This window comes from Macadamia integrifolia, chromosome 12 (assembly GCF_013358625.1).
Source record: "Macadamia integrifolia cultivar HAES 741 chromosome 12, SCU_Mint_v3, whole genome shotgun sequence".
Lineage (NCBI taxonomy): Eukaryota > Viridiplantae > Streptophyta > Magnoliopsida > Proteales > Proteaceae > Macadamia > Macadamia integrifolia.
In genome coordinates this window covers 21793075-21817410 of record NC_056568.1, presented here as the reverse complement: position 1 = coordinate 21817410, position 24336 = coordinate 21793075, and the positions used below count along the sequence as shown (strand labels likewise).

Here is a 24336-nt window from a genome sequence, read left to right as displayed (position 1 = left end):
TCAGGGGAAATGGTACTAAATTCTATTTTTAGATAATTCTCATTTTATCTCAAATTAATCTCGTCAAAACAGTTTTTACTCCAAAAGGAATTGATCATTTTATGGTTACGTACTTTCAACATCAATATAAGACCAATAAAAAAACATGTATCAGCAAGGGATGGATTTTCTAGATTTCACAGAGGTGAAAATATAATTTTAACTTTCTGCTTTTTGTATTTGCGAAGAGGGCTGCACGAATATGGAGCGTTCTTTTTCCTTACTGAAATTAGTTTTATTGATCAGATCCGCGTAGTTGGTGTTATGATGGTGGTTGGATGGGTTCTTTTGACATTTTAATTGCATTTATGTTCGAATTTTGGCATCCAAGTATCCAACCACAAAAAATAAATAAATAAGAAAATAAAATAAAATAGAAGACAAAAGCAGATATCTCCCTTAATTTAATGAGAAGGCCCTCCTGCTCCTCCTGTCTCTCTCTCCCTCCACGCCACTGTTCCCTCTCCTCTCTCTCTCTTATTATAATATGTTATGGGTGGAAGTAGACGTTTCCTCGTTTTTCAGCTTTTCTTTTCTTCTGACACACATAGAAAGAGGTTTTAACACCCCTCTCTCTCTCTCTCTCTCTCTCTCTCTCTCTCTCTCTCTCTCAAAGGTTCTTTCTTTCTTTGTTTCTCATCAAACGTGCCTGCATCTAATGATTTGAAAAGGAGAGGGTCAAATCAGTGAAGTTCCCCTGTTTTGATCCATTCGCAGGTGCTCCACCCAAAACCGTAACCATAAGAAGAGAAAGAGTGAGGGACCGTGTGATTTGTGAAGAAGGGTAAGAGCCGTATGCACCCCCCCCCTCTTCTTCTATGATCTTTCCATCATCAAATCAACAACCCTTTAATTGTTTTGTTATTATTATCACCCCCCTTCTGTAGTTGTTCTATAGAAAATTTTGTTATAAATGTTTGGATAATCAATAAAAAAAGCTGTGGGTATCTTTTTCTCTGAATTTTTTAATCCTCTCTATCTCTCTCTCTCTCGGGCCTTTTCCTTTTCAGTGGGAGAGCTTCAACAATTGAATCTGACAAGGGGGAATCCCAAGTGATACATTAATCGATAGAGAGATAAATTGGGGGGTTCTGTGCTCTGATGTATCAGTCTAAAGAGTTTTAGTCATAATAGTATGGTCCTCAGCTCTGTCTCTGAAAGGTCTTTGATGGGTTTTGAGTCACTGTAAGTGAAATCCTCCTTTGCAGATGATGAACCACGTGCAATCAGATTTCCATCACAGAACTTACCAATATCAATATCCATATCAATTAATAATAGTTTAATCCAAACTCTACCCCCCCCTCTCTCTCTCTCTCTCATGTTCTCTGTCAGTATATATAAAACGCATGCTGCAAAGTTGTTTTCCTTCTCGGATCTTTTCAATCTTGAATTGAACTGAATTATGAAATATGGGTTTTGATTGAAGTTTCATAGTTATGGTATATATGGGTTTCAGATCAAAATTCTTGCTGTCTGTCCGATCATCATCGTTTTCTTCCCTTCTGGTTACTTTCAGGTGTTCTTCTCTAAAAAGATCAGAGGAGTTGGAGTTAGCAGCATAGAAATCTGCAACTGAATTAGATTTCAAACCAACAACCAGAGCTACAAAATGGGCTGAATTGCAGAGATAGATTGATACTTTTATTAGATAGAAGAGGAAGAAGTAGTGACTGTGAAGAGTGAAAGAGATTGGAATTGGATTGGTGGTCTAAGCTTAACGTAGTCCCTTTTCAGGAATATAAGAAGATTTATTTTCAAATCGATGGCGACGTACTTTCATGGACCTTCGGAAATTCAAGCTGACGGGTTACAGACGCTTTATCTGATGAACCCTGGCTATGTCGGATACTCTGACGCACAAGCTCCAACCAATATGCTCTTCCTCAATTCCGCCGGCAATACCCTCAACTCTGCAAATCTCCCTCATCATCCACCACCACCACAACCCCAGCCGAACCACCACTTGGTCGGAATCCCACTTCACTCCACCACCGTTGCTAACGCCGCCACTTCGGCAGCTTCCCAAGACCCCAGCCGCCAATCGGTGCATGCCCAGAACGAGATGTCGATCATTCATGGCTTTGTCCCTCGCGTTCACTACAATCTATGGACGTCCATAGAGGCGGCAGCGGCGGCCGGAGCACAGCAAACCACCCAACAGCACCAAATTCCGACCACAGCTGCAAACAATTCAGTCAGTAGTGGTGTCACTGACGTTTCTTCACAATTGGGTCTTCGCCGGTCGGTCATGCCGCCTTCTCAACAAGCTCTGTCTCTGAGCCTCTCGCCGCAGCAGTCAGTTTATGGGTCTTACCGTCCGGAATCTGACATCTCGGCTGCAGGCCAAGCCCCGGCGTTATCTCCGACAAGCGGCAACGACATGAGGATGTCGGCAGGCGGCGGCTCTTCTTCGCCGGCATCTGCGGTGCCCAATGGGATTTCTGGTATGCAGAGTGTTCTGTTGGGTTCCAAATACTTAAAGGCTGCCCAACAGCTCCTCGATGAAGTCGTTAATGTCGGAAATGGAATAAAAAATGAATCTTCAAAGGGGGTTAAAGGGCAGAGCAAGATAAACAGAGAGTCTACTGCTACCACCGGAGAAGGTTCAAGCGGTGGTGCTGGAGGTGGTGAAACAAGCACAAAGCGTGGAGCAGAGCTCACAACTGCAGAGAGACAAGAGCTTCAGATGAAGAAGGCTAAGCTTGTTAGTATGCTTGATGAGGTATGTTTATGGCTCATTTAGTGAGGTTCCCATAAATTTCTTTAAAAATCTGTACATAGAGGGGACTTCATTTCAGCAGTTCCAGTAAGGTTTGGTGTTTGAAAGCGAACCCATCAATTCAGAATTTCAGATCAAAGGATCGATTTTGAGAAGTTGGGTATCCATCAATTTAAGTTGGGTTACAATCTATGAAAATATTTCATTCATGGAAAAAAAAAATCTCTCTCTCTCTCTCTCTTAATATTTGTGGATTACTGAAGAATTTAAGGTCGGGGTTGTCTGGTTTCAATTTCTTTCTTCTTTCTTCTTTCTTCTTTTTATTGTTTGAATTAGTTTCAATTTCAAACTTGAATATAGAGGAGAAATCCCAAATCTCTCTCTTTTCTTGGTTGCTGTGAAGTTTGAACTTCATTTGCCCGTTAAACCTGTCCTTTGGATTCCTTAGTCTAACCAAAGGAGCTAAGAATCATAATCTGACTACTCTTTTATTCTTCCTTGATCATTCATTAATACCTTCCAATGTGTTCTTTGTGATTTAATTTGAAGGTGGAACAAAGATACAGGCACTATCATCACCAGATGCAGATAGTAGTTTCTTCATTTGAACAAGCAGCGGGGTTCGGTTCTGCGAAAACATATACAGCACTTGCTCTGCAGACAATCTCAAAGCAATTCAGGTGTCTGAAAGATGCAATTTCAGCTCAAATCAGAACTACAAGCAAGAGTTTAGGTGAAGAAGAGTGCTTAGGAGGTAAGAGTGAAGGTTCTAGACTCAGGTTTGTGGATCATCAGCTTCGACAACAACGGGCACTTCAACAACTAGGAATGATGCAACACAATGCTTGGAGACCTCAGAGAGGATTGCCTGAGAGATCTGTTTCTGTTCTTCGTGCCTGGCTATTCGAGCACTTCCTTCACCCGTAAGTATCTATATAGTTTGAGTATAATTCCAACTTCTGTGATTCTTCTTATTGAAATTCTCCACCTGTGTTGCTATATTGCAGATATCCCAAAGATTCAGATAAACACATGCTTGCAAAGCAAACAGGGCTTACTAGGAGCCAGGTTAATAACAATTTGTTTCTTCCCCCAGTTGTGATTTTTCAAGTTTTTGTTCTTTTAAAGTTAATATAGAACTGACCTAGAAAGAGTTAATTTGGGGAAAATGGATGCAGGTCTCCAACTGGTTCATAAATGCTCGAGTTCGTCTATGGAAGCCAATGGTTGAAGAAATGTATACAGAGGAACTCAAAGAACAAGAACAGAATGGTGGGTCTGAGGAGAAAACAAGTAAGAGTGAACTGAATGAAGAATCAACTGGGACCAAATTAACTGCTCAGCAAGAGAACAGTCCAGTTAGAGCTGATCAGCGAAACAGAAATCTCAAGTCTAATGAAGGTAATCCTGCCAACCCAATCAATGCTACAATTTCGAGTCCTTCAACATCTACAATGGGTGGAAACATCCAATCCCAAAGTGGATTCTCCATTATCGGGTCACCATCGGATGTGGGAGCAGGTTTGATGCAAGGAAGTCCCAAGAAGTCCAGGACCACCACCCATTTGCAGAATTCACCAGGTAGCTTCGCATCTATGGACATGGACGTGAAGCCTGGGGAGACGAACAACAGGGATTTCTGTGCAAAATTTGATGATGAAAGACAGAGCAGAGATGGTTACTCATTACTAATGGGAGCGACGAGTCATGGAGGAGGAGGAGGAGGAGGAGGAGGAGGATTTGGTGGATATTCTATTGGGGAGCTTGCAGGAAGGTTTGATCCTGACCAATTCCCACCACCTAGGTTCTCTGGGAATGGAGTTTCCCTAACTCTTGGTCTTCCACATTGTGAAAACCTCTCTCTGTCAGGAACTCATCAACAGACCTACCTATCAAACCAGAACAATATTCAATTGGGAAGGAGAGTCGAGATGGCCGGTACCGGAGAACCTAATGACTACTGTGGGATCAGTAATACTACTCCAACTTCTCACTCCACTGCTGCTTATGAGAACATCAACCTTCAGAACAGAAAGAGGTTTGCAGCTCAGTTGTTACCGGATTTCGTGGCCTGATCCTAGATGTTTTCTTTGAAGACTTCATTGGTAAGCTTTTGGGGTTTCTAATCCTCCAAACCATTACTGGAGGGAAGACAGAAAAGGAGAGGAGATGAATGTCACACACTCTTTCTCTCCTCTTGCCTTCTTAATTTTCTAAGGAAGAGAGGAATTTTTATAAGCCTAGTGTAAAGAAAGAAGGAAAGATACTTTTAGTACAGCTAGATTAATACTTGAGGAGATCCATTTGTGTTTCTTTGATAGTTTAGGGGCTCAGATTCTGTGATTGGGGATTGTATATCAATTTTATACTTTTGGAGATATATATAGATGTCATAAATATGCAAATCAGTTATTGGGTATACAAATATATGTTTGTAGACTTTTATTTTGATTCATGTTTATAAGTGTAATCCATCACATTTGGGATTTTCTTATAGACACCTCCTAAGCTGTTAATAGGTTTGTAATCTTATTTTTTCTTGCAGTTTCTATGTGAAATATTGATAGATTTACTTTCATTAGAAAAAAACTGCATTAAATGTTTTTGGGAATGAGACAAGAAATCAAATAAAGGTGTCAAGTTCTAAATACACCTATAGAAATATCATTCAGACACTCATCAATATTCTGATATGAATTTTTCTCTCTAGCATAGAATTTAGTCAGTGATGCTAGCGAAGGAATTTTTTTTTTTTCCCTTTTTTACAAGATTAATTCCAAAGAGAAATGCATCTTCCTAATGGGAGAGAGAGAGTATCATTTATAGTTAATTTCTATACACCTTAAAAGAAAATGATGAAGCAGCCATTGATTGTGGGGTGTGCAAGTTAGACAAGGGGTCAAGAATGAAGGAAGAAAGTAGAGAACGAACATATGCGAATTTGTAAGATTTAAGATGAACAAAAATTTTGGCATATTTTCATGTTTTGCCTATCTCATAGTTGAATTTTCTCATTTTTCATTTGATATTTGTCCAATTGTTTTAATCAAATATCTACCAATAATTTGATCAAATTGCTTATAAAGGATGACATCTAGGTACGTAGTCAATTATATATATATATATATAGAGAGAGAGAGAGATGTCAAAACACATTAAACTTCAAAGACATATACCAAATGGCTATATAACTAACTACCTACCTAATGAATTATGTTTTATATGTTACACTGCTTCTAGAACTTAAACAACCATCTACCTATACAAGGTGGAAGGTGTAAATGAAACAAATTTTATTTGTTAAAAAAATATTTAGAGACAAATAATTCATTTTAATAACTAACAGTATATATAAATTATACTAAATAATTATTAATTAAAATATAATTTGTTTTCTCAAAATATAATTAGATGTAATGGAGAATTTGTATGTGGATACTGATTATAAGGTGGTCCACTGTGTCCATAAAAAATCCATGAAGACATTTTTTTAGCCAAATAATCATATAACTAACTACCTAATGAATTGTTTGGCAAGTAACACTTGTGGAATTTAAACTAACACCTACATTCGCAACTTGAAGGTGATAATCAAAACAAATCTATTGGAAAAGGAAATATATAGAGACAAATATGTAAATTCATTCTTATAAATAATATATTGAAATATATTAAAGAATAATTAATTACCAGTTGTAACTCGTTGTCACGAAATTGGTGAAGTGAGATAATAAAATCTCCTTGGTTAATCTTGTTATCTATTGATGGCTATGCCATAGGTGGAGTATCAGTCTGACTTGTAAAACTTTTCATATATGTAATTTCTTCCATTGAAAAGAAAAAAAAAAATTTCTTGTAAAACTTTTCACATATGTAATTTCTTCCATTGAAAAGAAAAAAAATTGATATTTCATTTTGTTGGTGATGTAGAAACTCTTGCAACTCTAGTATCCTCTCTCTCTCTCTCTCTCTCTCATATTGAGATGTGTCCTTAATAGCAAAAAAAAAAGAGATGTGGCCAGTTGTCAATTTCCTAGTTGACCAATTCAGTTGTCCAAATCAATTCAAATTAAAAACTATAGGCTGGATGCATGCAATGTCCATGCTTTTAGGTGCATAGTTAGTTAGAAAGGAAAATAATTTCCTAATGTATATTTAATGAAGATGTAGACTCAATTAAGAAAGTCTTTATGCATGAGACAAAAGATGAGAAGGATAAGCTTTCTTCTTCTATAAACAAATGATTATTAAATATATTTACATAAAATATACATGGAATTGCACTTAATTAAGTAGATGCTCCAAGCTTACTCATCTATCTAAATTTTATATTTTTTTTTTTACCTTTCTTGTCTTGTAAGGTACCAAATCTTTTTGTAGTACTACTTATAATATGAAATTAAGAAGATATTGTCCATTTTCCACCAGCTTTTGTTTTTGATATATATTGGGTATGGCTATTTGGTATATTAGGAGCCACCCATGCCACATTGTACTTTGCCCTTTGAAGAGAAGGATAAGCTGATGATCTTAGAAAGTACAGTACCCAATTTTGATGACAATCTAACATGGAAAAAATTCTTATAAAAGTTTCCATTAATACATGTCATGGACGACGACGACAACGATGACGGTAACAACATGACGGTGACGACGATGGCGACGGGGAATGTGTAACTACCAAGACCATGATCTTGTGATGGTCCAAGAATCAGATTGATATGGTTTCCCAATTGCGGCTTAGGTAATGATATTCTTTCTATGGAGTTACAGATACTTGGTGTTTAGAGTAAGAATAATTGGACCCAATACCCAACAAACTGGCTAAATATTATCACATGTGAAGAATTTGGATTTCTTTAAGTGCCTGTGGGGAGGGAGGGGCTACATCTATCCATATCATATTCATATTCTTCTTTCTTCGACAATAAAAGGCTTCTATGTGTATAGAGATCCTCACAATCCTCTTTTCATGCTTTCTTTTAATCACTCCGAAGTGTAATTATCTCTCTATATCTCTAAATTACTTTATATTATTTCTTTCACGTTTGTAATTATGAAAATGACATGGGCGTGTGTGTGCATAAATATAAATAAACTAGAGAGAGAGAGAGAGAGAGAGGGGGTTTAGATTTTATCATTTACTAACAGTCTCTGTCACCTAAAGATTCTGTCAAGCTAGACCCAAAGAGAAGGGTTTCATTATCTAACTTCACATTTACAGAATCAACTTCAAACTTCAATGGAAATATTAGTTATCAAGTCCTGGTTATAAGTACTAACTACCAAAGTATGTTTGACCAACTTTACAGAAGGGTTTCATTATTTGAATCTTAATAAGTACATGACCAGTTGATGAGCTTTTCTACTTTGGTAAAGGAGGCTTAGAGATGATCTTCTATTTCTAGCTATTTAATTAAATATGTCAGTATTTGTTCTCTTCAACTAAGTCCCTTTCTTAATTAATCATTGACTTTTCTTATTGAATAGACATCTATATGGACCTTCATTGGTTACTTGTTTAAATAATTTTCAAAATTTGTAGATTGAAGATCATAATTGAATCACCTTTGTTCTTTATTTTTTTCTGGGTTTTGTTGTATCGCATTTGATGGTTGTTTTGTTTTTTTTTTTTATTTCGTTAGGGTTTTCTCCCTAGCCTAGTCTTTGAGGCTATTGTTTTTGTTTTCCTTTTCCTTCTTTAATATATTTTTCGTTCATCCAAAAAAAAATTAAAAAATCATAAATAATTGAGAATGTAAATTTATTTATGATAGTGAAATTTGTCATCTGATCTTCAAAGTAAATTGAAAAGAAGCCCTACGGAGTATTTAATAATATTGTTTTATATCCATCAGAGCCCCACTAGATAGCTCTACATTGGCAGTAAAACATTCACAGTGTGGCATGGAAGATATTGGCAACTAGACTATAGTTAATTTCCTTTCCTCACTCATCTTCTTTTTTCACCACTATTGGGTACATGCAAGAAGGCTTTAAAGGCAAAATACCAAATGGATGGATATGGTACCCATTGCCTGTGGGGGTGATAAGTATAGCCCAATATGAGTAGGCTCCACCAACAATCATAAATAAGGAGTGGTTGGGTGATTTTGACCACAATCAAGTATTTTGAAACTGAGAATCAGATTCAATAATTGAAGAAGTCGGTTGTGGACCTAGGTGGTAGGCATCTTGACCTGTAGATGGGGAAGAGTGATTTCCCCAATATCTGTGAAAAAACTTTGAGTTTAATTTATTAATCAATTTAGATTCTAAGGGTAGTTGACTTGGCAAGGGAACTTCGTCTCAAGAAGTGTATGGTTTTAAATTTGACTTCTCTTATCTATTTAGGGGCATTCACACGGGAATGTTTAGTGCTCTTTATTGTTTTTAGTGAAAGTTGAATGATTCTCATTCAACCTCGATATGATCCGTTCCAAGCAATTGTGTGGTCAATGTGAGTTCGTGAGACTAGTCAAATCGAAAGCCTGGAGACTCTATTTAAAAAAAAAAAAAAAAAAATGAAAGACTTTGAACAATCTTGGAAAGGAATGTTAATAACTCGATTGACATAAAGATGGAAATTTTGAATGAAACAACTTAGGACTTGTAAAAGAGTGTCCCATAAAATGTTAAATCTTGTCATGAAAAGGATGGGCCTTCAGTAATTTTCATAAAGTGGAAGAATTAACCCTTGGGTTTCAGTGGTTTGATGATTAAAAGTAATATAGCAGTGGTCATTTCAACGGTTAAAAACATTATTGTATCATTAAAAACTCGATGATGGGCTTAGTTTCAGCTGTGGTAAAAAACGGCCATTGCTAAAGAAAATAATTTTACTAGAAATATTATTTTTATTATTAAATACCGTAATTAACAATGGTTTTGTATTACTGCTATTAATAGTAATGTCTAATAGCTGTGGTAAAATAGTACCACTACTAAAAATAATAGTTTTATTATAAAAAATAAATAAATAACCCAACTACTTCTACCACCTCCGGTGAACCCGCCATCCCCACCCCTCCCTTCCCAGCCTAGTCCCACAGCTACCCCAACACCATTTCCACCCCTCTTAAACCTCCCCGTCACCACCCAATCGAACCATCGCAATCCCCCCTACGACCCTTGGCCCTACCCCTATTGGTGACACCACTGCGATGCAACCACTCGCCCCTTCTCTCACCCTGCAACCAAACCTTATCCCACCTCTTCTCTCACCCTGCATCCCACGCTCTTTATCCCCTGCAACCCAACCCCAAACCACCCCCACCTGCCCCTTCTCTGGCCTCATAATCCAACCACCCTTCCCTACCCTACACACCTCCCCAACACCTACAACTTGCCTTGGCGGGACCCAGAACTTGAACTCCCCTTGTAAATTCTTGCACAACCACATCTCTTGCTTTACTCCTTTTTACTAGATAAACCTCCCCCACCAAAATGCATCCCCCATTTACCTTCTTCCCCCACCCCTACATCTCCCAACCACTACTCAGTTACCACCTACAAAACTATAGCCCCCGAACCTTACAAGTCTTCACTTCTCTCCTTGTGATAAGTCGGTAAATACTTCATAGGCTTTATTATAGGAGATTCGTAGTTTGTACTCTATTTTAGAATTAATCTTTACTCTGCATCTATGTAATAATAGTTGCACTCATCAAATACTACTATTTACAATTTCCATAGAGCGAATAACAAACAAGACTGACAATAAGAAAAGCTAGTGTTCGTGAAGTTCTTCAACAATACAATATGGATTCAGATATAGTTTGAATCGAATCTCTATTATCGTATATTGTTTGTGTCAATTGATCTGTTTTATTGATCCTTAATATTTACTATCAATTGGTATCATAGTCAATATGACTACATCATTGAACAAAGTTTTTTTGTCACTGTTGTTTGCTTTCCTATTATGATTTGGGTTTAATTAATTCAAGTTTTTCGATCTATGTGAGTTTTTATTTATATTTGCAATTTTGTAGTTTTTCTTCCAAATTTTAATTCGACTTTAAAAAAAAAGTGGTGCTTTGAGTGGATTATGCTCTCTTTGTAATATGACATTTTTTTTTTTTTTAAAGTATGGGTTTGTATGGTTATTATGTGGGGTTAAATAATATTTGAGTATTGATTGGCAGACTTGGTTGGATGAAACCCAATTGAGAATGATTTCCTAATATATATTATGGGCTTAATTAATCACCTTAAAAGGTAAGATTTTGTAGGCTTATTTACAATTGAGCCTTATTATGTGAGAGTCTTAGTCTATCAGGTTCGCATCATTTATTGTGTGGGGTTTGTTTGAAATTTAAAAATAACTGCAAGCGTACGGATCATCGTAGCTACAGGTCAAACACAAGGAGGCATCTACTTTATTTTTGGCTTCTTCTAGTAATGCGAAGTTTACAAATTGATGATTGTGATCTACTTCTAACTACCGTCCTAAAACAAATGCATCTAAAAAAATGTCCTAACCAACACAACTAGGAAAATTTGAATTGAAATTGAAATTAAAAAAAAACCTAACCATTCATCATCTAGCAATTTAAATACTAAAAGCAATTGAATAAAAAACAATAAAGAAAAAGTAAAAGAAAATGACTGAAATAAAATAAATAAAAATGCAAACAAAATGGAATAGAGCTAGAGAGAGGCACATAAGTAGGTTTCTCTACTTAGCTCGAGGGATGCACCGCAAATAGTATGAGCTTTCCTACTTGACCAGAGAGTAACTCTTACAAAGACTTATCTACTTAGCTTTAGGGGAAAAGAGGCAATATAAATAATAAAAATAAAAGGATGATTCCATGGCTAGAGAGAGGCAAAACCAAAACATCGTCAAGCCAAAAACCTTGAGGAAAAGGGAAATCAACAAAGTAAAACTGAAAATTAAAATCCTAAATTCAGAATGATGGGTGGCAAGAAGAGGGGATGAGAAGACTACTGTAGAAGCCTACTTACCTGAACTTGAATTCTTGAATTAGAAAAAAACTTAGTTGATTTGAAATATTACCAGTCCTAAAAACCATATCTAAAATAAATCAAATCTGAAATTTCTAGGCCTGGAGAAAACAAATCTTAAAGACAAACTGCACTTGAAAAGAGATGCTTCAAAGCTTGGTTCTTGTCACTTAGATCTAAGCCTTGAACTAGAAAATTAAAATTACAACTTGAATAACTTGAATAGCATAAACAATAAAAATAAAAGACTTGCATTAATTAAATAAAACCAATTACAAAAGTGTTTGAAATAAAAACAAAGAACTAGAGAGAGAGAGAGAAAGAGCAACTAAATTAGAGAAGAAGAGAAAGACCATTAGGCTTTGGGTCAACTCTCTTTTATAGGGAATAAGGGAGAGAAGAGAACGCCCCAAGGGGGATCTTTGGTTATTGTTTGTGATGTGGTGGAAGGTAGGAGAGAAGAGAGAAAAGGAAAGAAAGTAGGGGAGAAGGAAAGAGAATGAATTGGGTGATTTGGGCTTCCAATTTGGTTTGGATTGGGAGAGATAGGGAGACAAAGTAGGAAAGATTCTATTTCTCTCTTTTTTTTTTTCCTCTCAAACTTGCACAGCCTCTCTTGGGCGATTTCTATGATTTGAAAAATCTTCTATTTTATATGAAAATTTCATCCATGGCCTTGACCTTTAAGTAAGTGGAAGTAGGAGAGGAGGAGATCTTCAACAAATCTCAAAAAAGTAGGAGAGTAATGCCCAAGGTGGAGGAGAGAGAGTATCTTCAACGCCAAGGTGGGTCCCTCCATCTTTGTTGGTATCTGGACTGTCTCTTATACCACTGGGACAATTGCAGAAGGTTTGGGCCTGAATCTTGGTTCTGTTCCGGTCCATTATTCTTTTTCTAACCTAAAAAGAATAATCACGTGCACGTGTGCCAAAACAAATTTGTACTTTTAATGCAACATATTCATGTTGCTCAGAATTTCATCCTCATCGTAATCATAAAAAGAAATGGGACTTCTTTACGTGTAAAATTGGAGATATGGCGCCAATAGTCTCCAAGGCCTTTTAAATATAAAACCTACAAAAATAAAGAAAAACCCAACGTCGTTCCATTCTAAGTATGTAAAAATGCATGTTTTACAACATAAGATTTCACACATAAATGTGCTCATCAAGGTTAGATTGATGGATGGTTCTGATTGGCAGATTTGGTTGGATGAAGCCCAACTAAGAGTGATCTCCTAATATGTGTTATGGGCTTCAATTAACCATTTTAAAGGGCAAAGACTTTGTAGGTTTATTTATAATTGAGCCTTATTATAGGAGAGTCCTAGTTATCTATCAAGGTTAGTTCCTACCCTTTATTTTTATCAAGGTATTTATACCCATCAGATGCTACTATTCACAATTTACATAACGAAGGAAGCAGACTAGACTGAAACTATAAGAAAAATCGAGTGTTTAAGGAGTTTTCAACAATACATTATAGATCTAGGTATGATTCCAATCAAATCTCCATTATCGTATATTGTTTGTGTTTGATCCGTTATATTGGTATAACAACCAATATAATTGGACCATCAAACAAATGTTTTTTTGTTCTTATAGTTTGTTTTCATATTATGATTTGGGTTTGATCAATTTGAGTTTTTTTGTCCACAAGAGTTTTATTCACCCATATTTTAATTTAATATTAAAAAAAAGGGTATTTTGAGTGGATTTTGTTCTTTTTGTAATGTTATGTTTTTCTATATATGAGGGCGTATCCGTCATTGTATGGGGTCGAATTAGTTGATGGTTGTTGATTGATAGACTTGGTTGAATAAAACAAAATTGAGAATAATCTCCTACTATGTATTATTACGGGCTTTAATTAACTACTTTCAAGGGGTAAAAACTTTGTGGGTCTATTTATAATTGGACCTTATTATGAGAAAATTTTAGTTGTCTATCAAGGTCTATAAGAAAAGCTAGTGTTCAAGTTATTCAACAATACGATATAGATGTAGGTATGGTTTCAATCAAATCTCAATTATTGTATATTGTTTTTTTTTTTAATGATCTATTATATTAATCTATACATGGTTTTAAGTATCGGTGCGTATCGCGCCGTATCGGCCGATACGTATCCATATCGGTAGGCATTGGGATGTAGGTATGGTTTCAATCAAATCTCAATTATTGTATATTGTTTTTTTTTTAATGATCTATTATATTAATCTATACATGGTTTTAAGTATCGGTGCGTATCGTGCCGTATCGGCCGATACGTATCCATATCGGTAGGCATTGGCACGATACATACCGACACGCTACGGGGAATTTTGGGCCTCTTTTTGTGTATCGGTGCATCGTACATATCATATCGTGTCGTACCGTATTGGTACCAATACGTATGATACTCTACGATACGAACTTTTGAAAATCTGAAAATTTTCGAGAGTATCGGTACGTATCGAAGGTATCGTGTAGTATCGAGCCGTATCGTACTGTATCGGTATGATACGGCTACTTAAGTGTGAATTTTTTGTTGTTTGAAACAAACACTTCACACTCTCACCAACAGTTTTCTAGATTTTTTATATGTTATGTAAAAACAAGTGTTCTACAACTTCCATGGAAATTTTTTATTTTTCTCAAAAAAATATATTTTTAAAATTTTTTTATTCCGAAATTAATTTAAAAAAAAAATAATAAAAATCCACAAAAAAAATTTTTTTTTTAGAAAATTTAGTTCATTCAACTCTTAAAAATAATGTCATAACTTATAATTACTAAATACATGATTTCAAATGAAACCCACATTTTTTCCCCAAAAAAGTGAGGGTTTCAAATTATTATTTTTTATTTCTCAGATCTACTCAAATATATTGATCCACACTTTGTTGATTTTTTATATGTTCTTTAAAAACATTTAATCTACAACTTCTATAAAAAAAAATTTAATTTTTCTACAATGAATGGGAGACCCACTACCATAAATATTTCGACTGGGGTAAATATTGTGCCTATATTCGACAAGTGCAGAATATCATCGTAGTTGCTCCTATTGAAGAAGAAGGTCCTAGCCAAGGATTTGAACCACCACGACACTCTTCACGGCACTCATCACAGTGGCAATGGTAATGAGGAAAGAAAAAACTATAAGAAACTCAAACTTCATCATTTTGAACATTTTCAACTCAATATATTTGTCTATCAATACGATACCCTCTACTTAAGTATTTATGCATTCTACATGTTATATATAGCTTTTTTTAACTATTTTTTTATGCAAAAGTGTATAAAAATGTGTTCCTTATCCATTTATGTGCGTATCTTTAGCGTATCTTAGCGTGTCTTCGATACAATACAATACCCTCCGATAGATATCTTAATTTTGATCGACCAATACAACGACCGATACCGATACTTTAATCCTTGAATCTATAATATTTTTTTATTATTGGTATTAGGGCCAATATAATTGGATCATTGAACAAAAGTTTTTTTTTTTTCTTATAGTTTGCTTTTCTATTATGATTTGGGTTTGTTCAATTCATGTTTTTCGATCCATGGGAGTTTGTATTCATGTTTGCAATGTCATAGTCTTTCACCCATATTTTTAATTTAGAAGAAATTACAGTGACCTCCCCTGGAGAATCAGAATCTGACAATAACATTGCACCCTCAGCAGAGAAAATTATTGCTCATTAGTCCACTCTGTTAGTGTTTAGTGGTTAAATGCTGACGTCCTCAGTCTACTATTTTTTAAATGACCAAAATACCCTTATGAACACTTAAGTTACCAAAGTACCCTTCTCTGCATTACAGTCCCATAAATCGAAGGTCGAAGAACCCTAAATCGAAGGAAATTACCGTTATGATTTCGCGATCTCTCTCGTTGTCGAAGAACCCTAAATCGAAGGCAATTCTCTCTACTAAGGAAAAAAAGCTTCGCTTGCGATTGCTGTTGTGTTCAAGCCTGCAATTGCTGTTGTGTTCAAGTCTTGAATCCTAATGTTTTCTCTGCTGGGGGGTGTAATGTTATTGTCAAATTCTCCAGGGGGAGGTCATTGTAATTTCCTCTTTAATTATTTCACTCCCCTACCCTGGCATTTTTATTTATTACTCTCCTCCCCTGTGAAGTTTAAAATTACTTCTGTCTCGTGTAGTGTTAATATTGTTAGAGTTACATGTCAAATGACATTTTTACTCCATCTCCACAAGGAATTTTTTTTCTGGATGCTAAACCTGTGTTCCTCTGTTATCTCCCGCTCCAAAATCTGATTTTTTCCACACTGACCTCCAGATTCATGGTGGGCAACAAACCCAGATGATTCAGTGGTGGAATACATGGGAGTAACCGCTACAACTAATTCTTGAGACCGTGAATTCTGTCGGGAACGAGTGGAGATTGTAGAAACAGAGGGAACCAATGATGACAATGCCGAAACACGAGCTCTCTTAAGGTTATAGGTTGTGGGTTGAGATGAAGGGTTTGCTGAGGAGGCCTCTGCCCGCTTCCAACTCCACGTTTCCATACAAAACTCCTTCAAAAAGAAGAAGCAGCTCGTAGTCAGTGACAATCAATCTTTATCGATCCACAAAATTTAGGCACGTCTTAATCACCAATTTCAATCCCTTTTGAATAAAAATCCTAGCTTTAGCGAATCAGACCCATAAGGCTGCAACCAACCCCCACTGAAACAAAGACGAAAACCTTATAAAACCCTAAAATCCATTGGAAATCAATCACCTTCCTTACAATCAGAAATTTTGGTACATAATTGCAGGCAATGAACCAGAATTACTAAACCTACTATAGAATATTGATACGGCTTAAGCTTTCTTGTAGATTCCAATTGTCGTGAGAGTAATATTAAACGTCCTAGGAAGAGTTTCCAGAATTCTTTGGGAAACCCTACATAAATCGAACAGATGGGATGATTGAAAAATGTTTCCTCCGTTATTGTTAGCATTATACTTGGGCTTCAAAATTCTAAAACCAAAATCGCCTAAGGAAGAAGATGAAACTTGATAAGGGTAAATATGTAATCTCACATTAAGGTAAGGGTATTTTGGGGTTTAATATGAATTTTTACCTCATGTGTCATCACTTAACGGTGGGCAACTCACGACATAGGTACGATTGATAGAAACTACAACATCAAAGGGATCGTTATATAATTTTAAACTTCATAGGGTGGGAGAGTGTAATAAATGGAATGAAAGGGGAGGGGAGTGAAATTTCCTCAAAAAAAAATGTGTTTGAGTGGATTTTTTTTTTCAAATTTTTTTTTTATCCACGATATTTTTTTATTCATCTTTGAATTTTTGTAATTTTTCACCTATATTTTAATTCAACATTAAAAAAAAATGTGTTTTAGTGGATTTTGTTCTCTTTATTATGTTACATTTTTTATGTATGGGTGTGCAGCCATCATTGTGTAGAGTTGAATTAGTTGAAAGGTGGTGATTGACAAACTTGGTTAGATGAAACCCAATTGGAAGTGATCTCCTAATATTTATTATGGATTTCAGTTTACCGCCTTGAAGTAAAGACTTAGTGTGCTTATTTACAATTGAGCTTTATTATGGGAGAGTCATAATTATATTCTATTTGAGGGTCAGTTTATACTCCCCATTTCTATAAAGATAGTTACTCCCATTAGTTGCTATTATTCATAATTTATATAAAAAGAGGGGAGTTGACAATTTAGACAATGAGAAAAACTAACATTCACGAAGTTCTTCAACAAAATGTTATGGATCCGAGTTCCAATCGAATCTTCATTTTGTTTATTGTTTGTGTTCATTGATTCATGTGTCCTTTTTTCCATGAAGTGGAGTACAACTTGAAGATCAAGTCAAGCCATCCATATAATTCAAGTAACTTGAGTCACGACTTGAAGACATTCCAAATTTGCTTGAATATGTCCTTAAGATAAGTTTTTACTTTGCTATTATATATATGATCCTAGAATGAAAAGGTCCAAAATGCTCATGCTCATTCGATCACCTAAAAACCTAAACTTTAATACCTAAGATATAGATAGTTGATAGTGTAGACTGACTAATTGGCACTAATGGTATGAATGAACCATGACTTTGCCCTTGGTAAGCTCTATGGATCTTATATTGGTTCACTTGGTATGGTAAATGAATCACCTTAAAAATATGTCCCAGTGATATAAGTTGATATTATCATCTGCAAAAAGCATAGACAACGGGATCTCTCCTGAATATTCTTGGTTAAATCATCCATGATAAGTGTAAACAAGTAGGGGCTTAATACGTGTGATACCCTACTTTTTAAACCCGGTCTAATTACATGGTTGACCCGGTTTAACCCTGCAGGACCCAAACCAGAGAGGGTTAAGGCGGGTTCCTTATGGACCATGATGGCAAGGGTGACTCTGAACACAGGTTGGCCAGACAAGTCCGAGTTAGTGCCAGAGGAGACGGGTGTACCCAAGCCGTGCACGTGTATGTATCATAAGGCCATGTACGGGTAATGCTGGTAAGTAGCCGTATCCTAAAGCGCATACGTATAATATACCTTATCCCGAGAGTCGAATTCCATCAAAAACCCACTTGTAGGCCCATTTTCGGCCCTCAGGTGGGCGGTCACAGGTGGGCACATCCGCCCACCTAAGTGACCCACCCATGTAGTTACTAGTTGTTTTAGAAAGTATAAATAACATTATTATGTTTTTCATTCTCTCATTTATTACATTAAGGAGTTTGGTGAGAAGAGTAAAGAGGAGAGAGAAAAGAAGGGAAAAAGAGAACGGAGAAGAGGAAAGGGGAAGGAAGAGGAAGAAGAAAGAGATTTAAGCGGCGCCAATGTTCGATCTTTCCATTTCGACGCCGGAAGAGTGATCCCCAATACGAGATCTACGATTGGAGGTGAGCAAAGACTATGTTTCTTAAACTTTCACCAAACCCAAGTAAAACCTTTGATTTGGGAAGAGTTCCTTGAGATCTTGTAAATCCCCCTTGAGATGATGAATCTAAGGTTTAATGGATAGTCTATGTGTTGATTTTGAAGGATTTGAAGAAGTGTTTGCAAGGTTGGAGAAGCATTGGTGATTCTTGAGCAAGGAAGTGATTTTTTGGGTTTTGATAGAGTTCTTGAGCAAAGAAGGTTATATGGCTTCTCAATCCTTAAATCTAACTTAGATCTAGGCTAGAATCATCTTATAAGACATTGAATGTGTGGAAAATGTGATTGGAAAAGCCCCATTTGATTCCCCAAAGGTTGGGAAAAGTTTCAGCGAAAAACGCATTTTTTCGCCCTCTCAGGTGGGCTGAGACCGGTGGGCCGCATAGCTCGCCTGAGGGCACCCGCCTAAGAGGGCAGGCCCTCGAGGCCAATCGGTGGCCGACCGATGGGCCGACCTGCCCGTCGATCATGACCTGGCCCTCGGTCCCCACCAATGGGCCGATCGGTGGGCCGACCTGCCCACCTGTCATGACCGGTGGGTCGACCGGTAGGCCGACCCGCCCACCTAAGTGACCCACCCGAGTGGCCCCCAACGTGATTTTTGTGTCTAAATGGACCCAAAATAGACGTGCAACCTTCTTTTATGATTCTAAACATGACTTTGTCATCAAATCTTGTTAGTGATGAACCCAAAGTGGTGAAGTGCTAACCCCATTCACTTATGATAGGTTCACCAAAGTTTACGTTTCTCACGTCGGATCTCACTCATACCGGACGTGAGTCATTGTACACAATAAGTAAGTAGGGAGAGGACGTTTGGCCTTATTTTAAGGCTTGTTTGGCATTCATTCAATTCTATCTAGACTAGTCATGTCATCATCCAAACTATGTGTAGCTTAGCCATCCTCATATGATTATGACATGTGTGTTGTGTTTTACTTTCTAAATGCTAAATGATGATGTGCATATATGGTGAATGATGGGATCATTGTGCATGGTGCATTATTAGACTAGATACAGTAGTCGACTTGGAAACGAGTGCATTGGTGGCCCATGGAATAGGACGAGGTGATACTATGCAATCGTACTATGTCATATAGGAGCATGCGGTTTAGAATTATCATCTTCCTGTGTTACGACCCTTCCCCACAGGGGTTGAGGTGTTGGGTTACCATTTGGGGGGAAGCATGGTCGCGGTTGTTGGATCACTGTGGCGGTTAGACATATGCCCGACTGATCATTAGGACAGTTAGCAACCTCGGTGGTATATTCAAGAGGGACAATCTTACTGCTTTTAAATTGATGGATCAGCACCTTTACTTTTTATCATTTACTTTTATGTTGAGAGTCGATAGTCAGCATGTTTTACTTTTTTGAGTACTCACGGTGGGCCTTCTCCGACAGCCCTATGGGCGTATCGCGGGATGGAGTTCACGGCTCGTACCCGAAGTATACGCGCACTGTGGTTGTAGTAGCACTAAAACAAAGACTTAGTAATGTTTAGGTGGATGGGGTTTAAAATGAATTGCGTAGCATGTAGTGCATATGGATGTGATTGTTGTGTGACCCTTCTTTTCACTTACTGAGCTAGTGAGCTCATCCCACGTGCGCACCTCTTTTAGATGATTTTGCAGGTCACCAGCCTGAAGGTCAAGGGTCGGGCCCCACAGTTGAATTCTCCGAAGACGATTGGTGGGTCCCCGAGGAATATGAGCATGGTACGGATTGCACATGCAAGGGCCGTGCTGCAGGACCGCAGTATTGATGCCGTACAGGCTTTTACTTTTTTATTCTTTTGATGACCCATTTTTGTGTACTTGATACGTGAATTGTTATTCTTTTTATGTAAATATCATGCCTGCAGACCCACATATATTTATCTATATACTACAATTTGGGTATCAAGTATATTGGGGGTATTTACAGGTAAATTAAGTCTTCCGCTAAATTTTTGAACGTTTATCTTAGATGTGGGTATGCTGTGGTTGGGTACTGTATCAAATGATCCTGACAGGTTTGGGTTAACCGGAGTTAACTCAATCACCGGTCTAGTTCTGTGTGAACGGGGTGTGACAATACGAATCCTTGATGTAACCCGATAGTGATTGGGAACTCAGAACCTTGGCTTCTCACTAATCTCACACTAGTCTCCACATCTCCATACATGTCTTTAATTATTTTCACATATTTACTTGACACATTTTTCTTCTCTAAAACTTGCTAAATTAAATTGTGGGGGACCCATAGGCCTTTTCTAGGTCGACAAAGACCATGTAAAGATCTCTCTTGTAGGTTTTGGATTTTTCCATAAGCCTCCTAAGAAAGTAAATCGTATGTGTGGTACATCTCTCAAGCTTGAAACCGATTTGGTTCCTTATGATATTGATTTATCTTCTTATGCATATCCCTATTACCTTCTCCTATAGTTTTGTAATATGACTCATAAGTTTTATGCCTCTATAGTTCTTATAGCTCTGTATATCGCCTTTATTTTTGTAGATTGAGATAATAACAATTCTTCTCCACTCATCAAGCATCTTTTTCATGTTCATGATCTTGTTAAACAACTTAGTTAACTAAACAACCCCACGTGGTCCCAAGCTCTTCCACACTTCAATTGGGACATCATCCGGACCTGGTGTCTTCCCTACTTTCATCTTCTTTAGGGCTTCATTAACCTTGGTCACTCTTATCTTGCATACATACCTATAATTCATATTGTCAAGCTGGATACTCGAGCTACTAACTGACTTTGTTTAGTGGTTAACCAATGAATTTGAAAATAGAGCCGTTGGAGTGTAAAATGACCAGAAATTTGACTATTGGAAAGAATGTTGAGATTTAAAAAAAAAAAAAAAATGGACTTTGTACAAATCGTGGGGAAACTACTGATGATCTGAAGCTTGAATATTTCACAATCCATTTGAGCTAAAACTTGAAGATCATATGAGCATCTGAAAAAGAACATTTTAGCATTAAGGATTGATTAATTGAACTTCATCTTGTAATCTGCTTACAAAGAGGTAACTTTTTGTTTGGTTGTTTAACCATTTGATTTATAACTTTTATCTAGATTAAGTAAAGGAGAAGTGAATCCCCAACTTTTGTGTGGATTGATCACAAGGTGATTATTGTGATGGTTGATAGATTTCAAAAAACTCTTTTTGTAGTAATGTTTTTCTTACCCTGCAAGGCAAGTACGTGAAGGTGTTTCTCCTACCCTGCAAAGAGAGCGTGTGAGTGGATTGCTAGCTAGGAGCTTGAAGAGTGGTTGTAAGACAATATTAAGGCCATGCTAGAGTGGACGTAAGACAATATTGAGGCTGTGCTATATTGCTATAAAATTGGTATGTGAACTCTCTATTTCTCTATCTCTCTATCTTCCCTCCATCTAATTAATTTGTAAATTTTTTTACTAACATTTGTTGGGGTTTTGATGTAGCTTGAAAGGAATTTTGAATTTAGACAAATATTTTATATTATCCAATTCACCCCTTCATGGGTTGCCTATACGATCATTCACAGAGTATCAACAAAGCTTACAAAGCTTTATTCCCCTTGGTGAATTCCCACTTTCATGTTCTCACTCCCCTCCCACTCTTTCAACCGAGGAAAAAGGGAACACAAAATTCTTTCACAAAAATTAGATTAGTAGTTTCAAAAGTGATGTGAGAGAACGGAAAAATATTAGTGGATTCTTTCAATTACAAAACGGTAATACTATCATCATGTATTCCACACGAAAATAGAATTACACAATAGTTTTTACATTCCTCTCAAATCTCTAGAAGACCAAGGTCTTTAGAAGAAATCAAGAAAGATAAGCATAAAAAGGTGAATGTCTAGATTTTTTTTTTTAAATGTGTATTTTTTTTAATATATCAAATCGATTAGAGGTGAATAATCTATCTCATAAACTTGGTTTGAGGTATAGGTCTTAGATCAATCGATCAGTATCAGCACTCACATATCACGTATCGGTGTAATAGTACAAACCAATGGCAAAAACATGAAAAAACCAATTGTTAAGAAAAACAAGGGCAAAACCATATGATATGAGCCAAGATTGAGAACTTATGTTTGAATTTTCTTTGGGAATAGGCTATTTCCAGTACAAAAGCAAATATCCAAATCATTTGGTCTTTGATAAGGTTTTAGGTTTAGCTTAACCCATCCAGACCTAAATCATGTAGACACCTATGCTCAGGTTACGACTTATTATTGATAAATAGGTTTATTATTAATTTTAGGGGTAAAAATTGCAAATCGAAACCATTTATTAAAATCGAATCGAATCATTTAAACTAGATATGATAAATTATTGACTAAACAGTTTAGTTTTGATTTTAAAATGTTATTAAATGATTCAGTTTACATTAGAATCAATATACTATTGAATAAATTATATATTTTAAATCGATTAAAAAACCAATTAGTCTTGGTATTATATATAACTTCTAGTGTTTTATAATGGATTTACATCATATAAATTAGTTTAATTGTTTAATTCTTAAATCACAATTTGAGAAAATTATAATAAAAATAGTTTATTTTCAATTGGACCTCAAATTGATAAGATATAGAAGTGAAAGAACTCAATCCATGAATCGGCTTACAAGGTGAGGAAACCCAAGACCATATCAACCCACATTAATTCTCTTGTGAAACTGATGAGATCAACCCCCTATATGACTGATATGGGATCGTAACATATCACAACACATTCCACGTCAATCCACTCCAATTCAGGTAGCCATTTCTAAATGCTTCTCACTTTACTCCAGGGTTTTTGTTTGGCGGCAGTCTTTTCCTAGTGGCTTCACTTTGGCACTAAGTCGTCATCCTGTGTGCAGATTGAACCGATGATGGGTTGCTCTGATACCACTGTTATGGACCTGAAAGAACTCAACCCCATAAACTGACTCACAAGGTGATTAATTTTCTTGTGAACCCAATGTGAGATCAACCCTCATATGATAAATATGGGATCGTAACAAATTACTTGAATCCAACGTCTATAGTGGCCCACTACGGATTAGGTAACCTTTTTAAGCGGCTCTTATTTTGTTCTAGGATTTTTTTCCTAGTGGTAAGTAGTATTTTCTTAGTTGCTTTACTCTGGTACCAAATCACCCATTCTGCATGCAGATTGGGCCAAGGAAAAGCTACTTTGATACTATTATTATGGACTTGAAAGAACTCAATTCTATAAACCAACTTACAAGGTGAGGGAACCAACACCATATCAACCGACATCAATTCTCTTGTGAAACTGATGTAAGATCAACCCCCCATATGATAGATATAAGATCATAACAGATAACTTGAATCAATAATAAAACCAAAATTGAAACCAATAAAATTGTTTGACATGAACCTTATTAAGATTTTTAGTTTGAGATATTATAACTATTTAATAAATGGGAAAATGTTGAGTATGTCGTCGTATACCATATGCCAGCACCCATTATGTCTATCTCTCTCTTCCTCCTTTTGAAATGATCCCCTACCCCTTCTATATGATGCTTCATTTGGCATCCTCATTGATGCTATCCGCTAGCTTATTGTATACCGGCAACATACCTATCCCTCTCTCTTAATAAATAGTTCGTTTTTGCTTTCGACATTTCATACTTTGAATCAAATCGAATAATTAAAACCGAATTAATTTTATTTTATTT

At 36.4% G+C, this 24336-nt stretch overlaps 1 protein-coding gene across 4 annotated transcripts; it reads left to right on the top strand.

Annotated features, from left to right (window-relative positions):
• The first annotated feature begins 478 nt into the window (after positions 1 to 478).
• LOC122058098 (BEL1-like homeodomain protein 1) lies at positions 479 to 5186 on the top strand. Of its 4 annotated transcripts, XM_042620567.1 has the most exons (6): positions 479 to 823; positions 1559 to 2764; positions 3311 to 3684; positions 3769 to 3829; positions 3940 to 4162; positions 4283 to 5186. In XM_042620567.1, exons 2-6 carry the CDS (start codon positions 1805 to 1807, stop codon positions 4834 to 4836), a joined length of 2172 nt encoding a protein of 723 aa, XP_042476501.1. In that variant the 5' UTR covers positions 479 to 823; positions 1559 to 1804; the 3' UTR covers positions 4837 to 5186. The 4 variants fall into 4 exon arrangements, with proteins under 4 accessions (XP_042476501.1, XP_042476498.1, XP_042476499.1 ...); XM_042620564.1 differs by having other exon boundaries at positions 481 to 823; positions 3940 to 5186; XM_042620565.1 differs by lacking the exon at positions 479 to 823 and adding an exon at positions 852 to 1224 and having other exon boundaries at positions 3940 to 5186.
• Positions 5187 to 24336: the final 19150 nt, after the last annotated feature.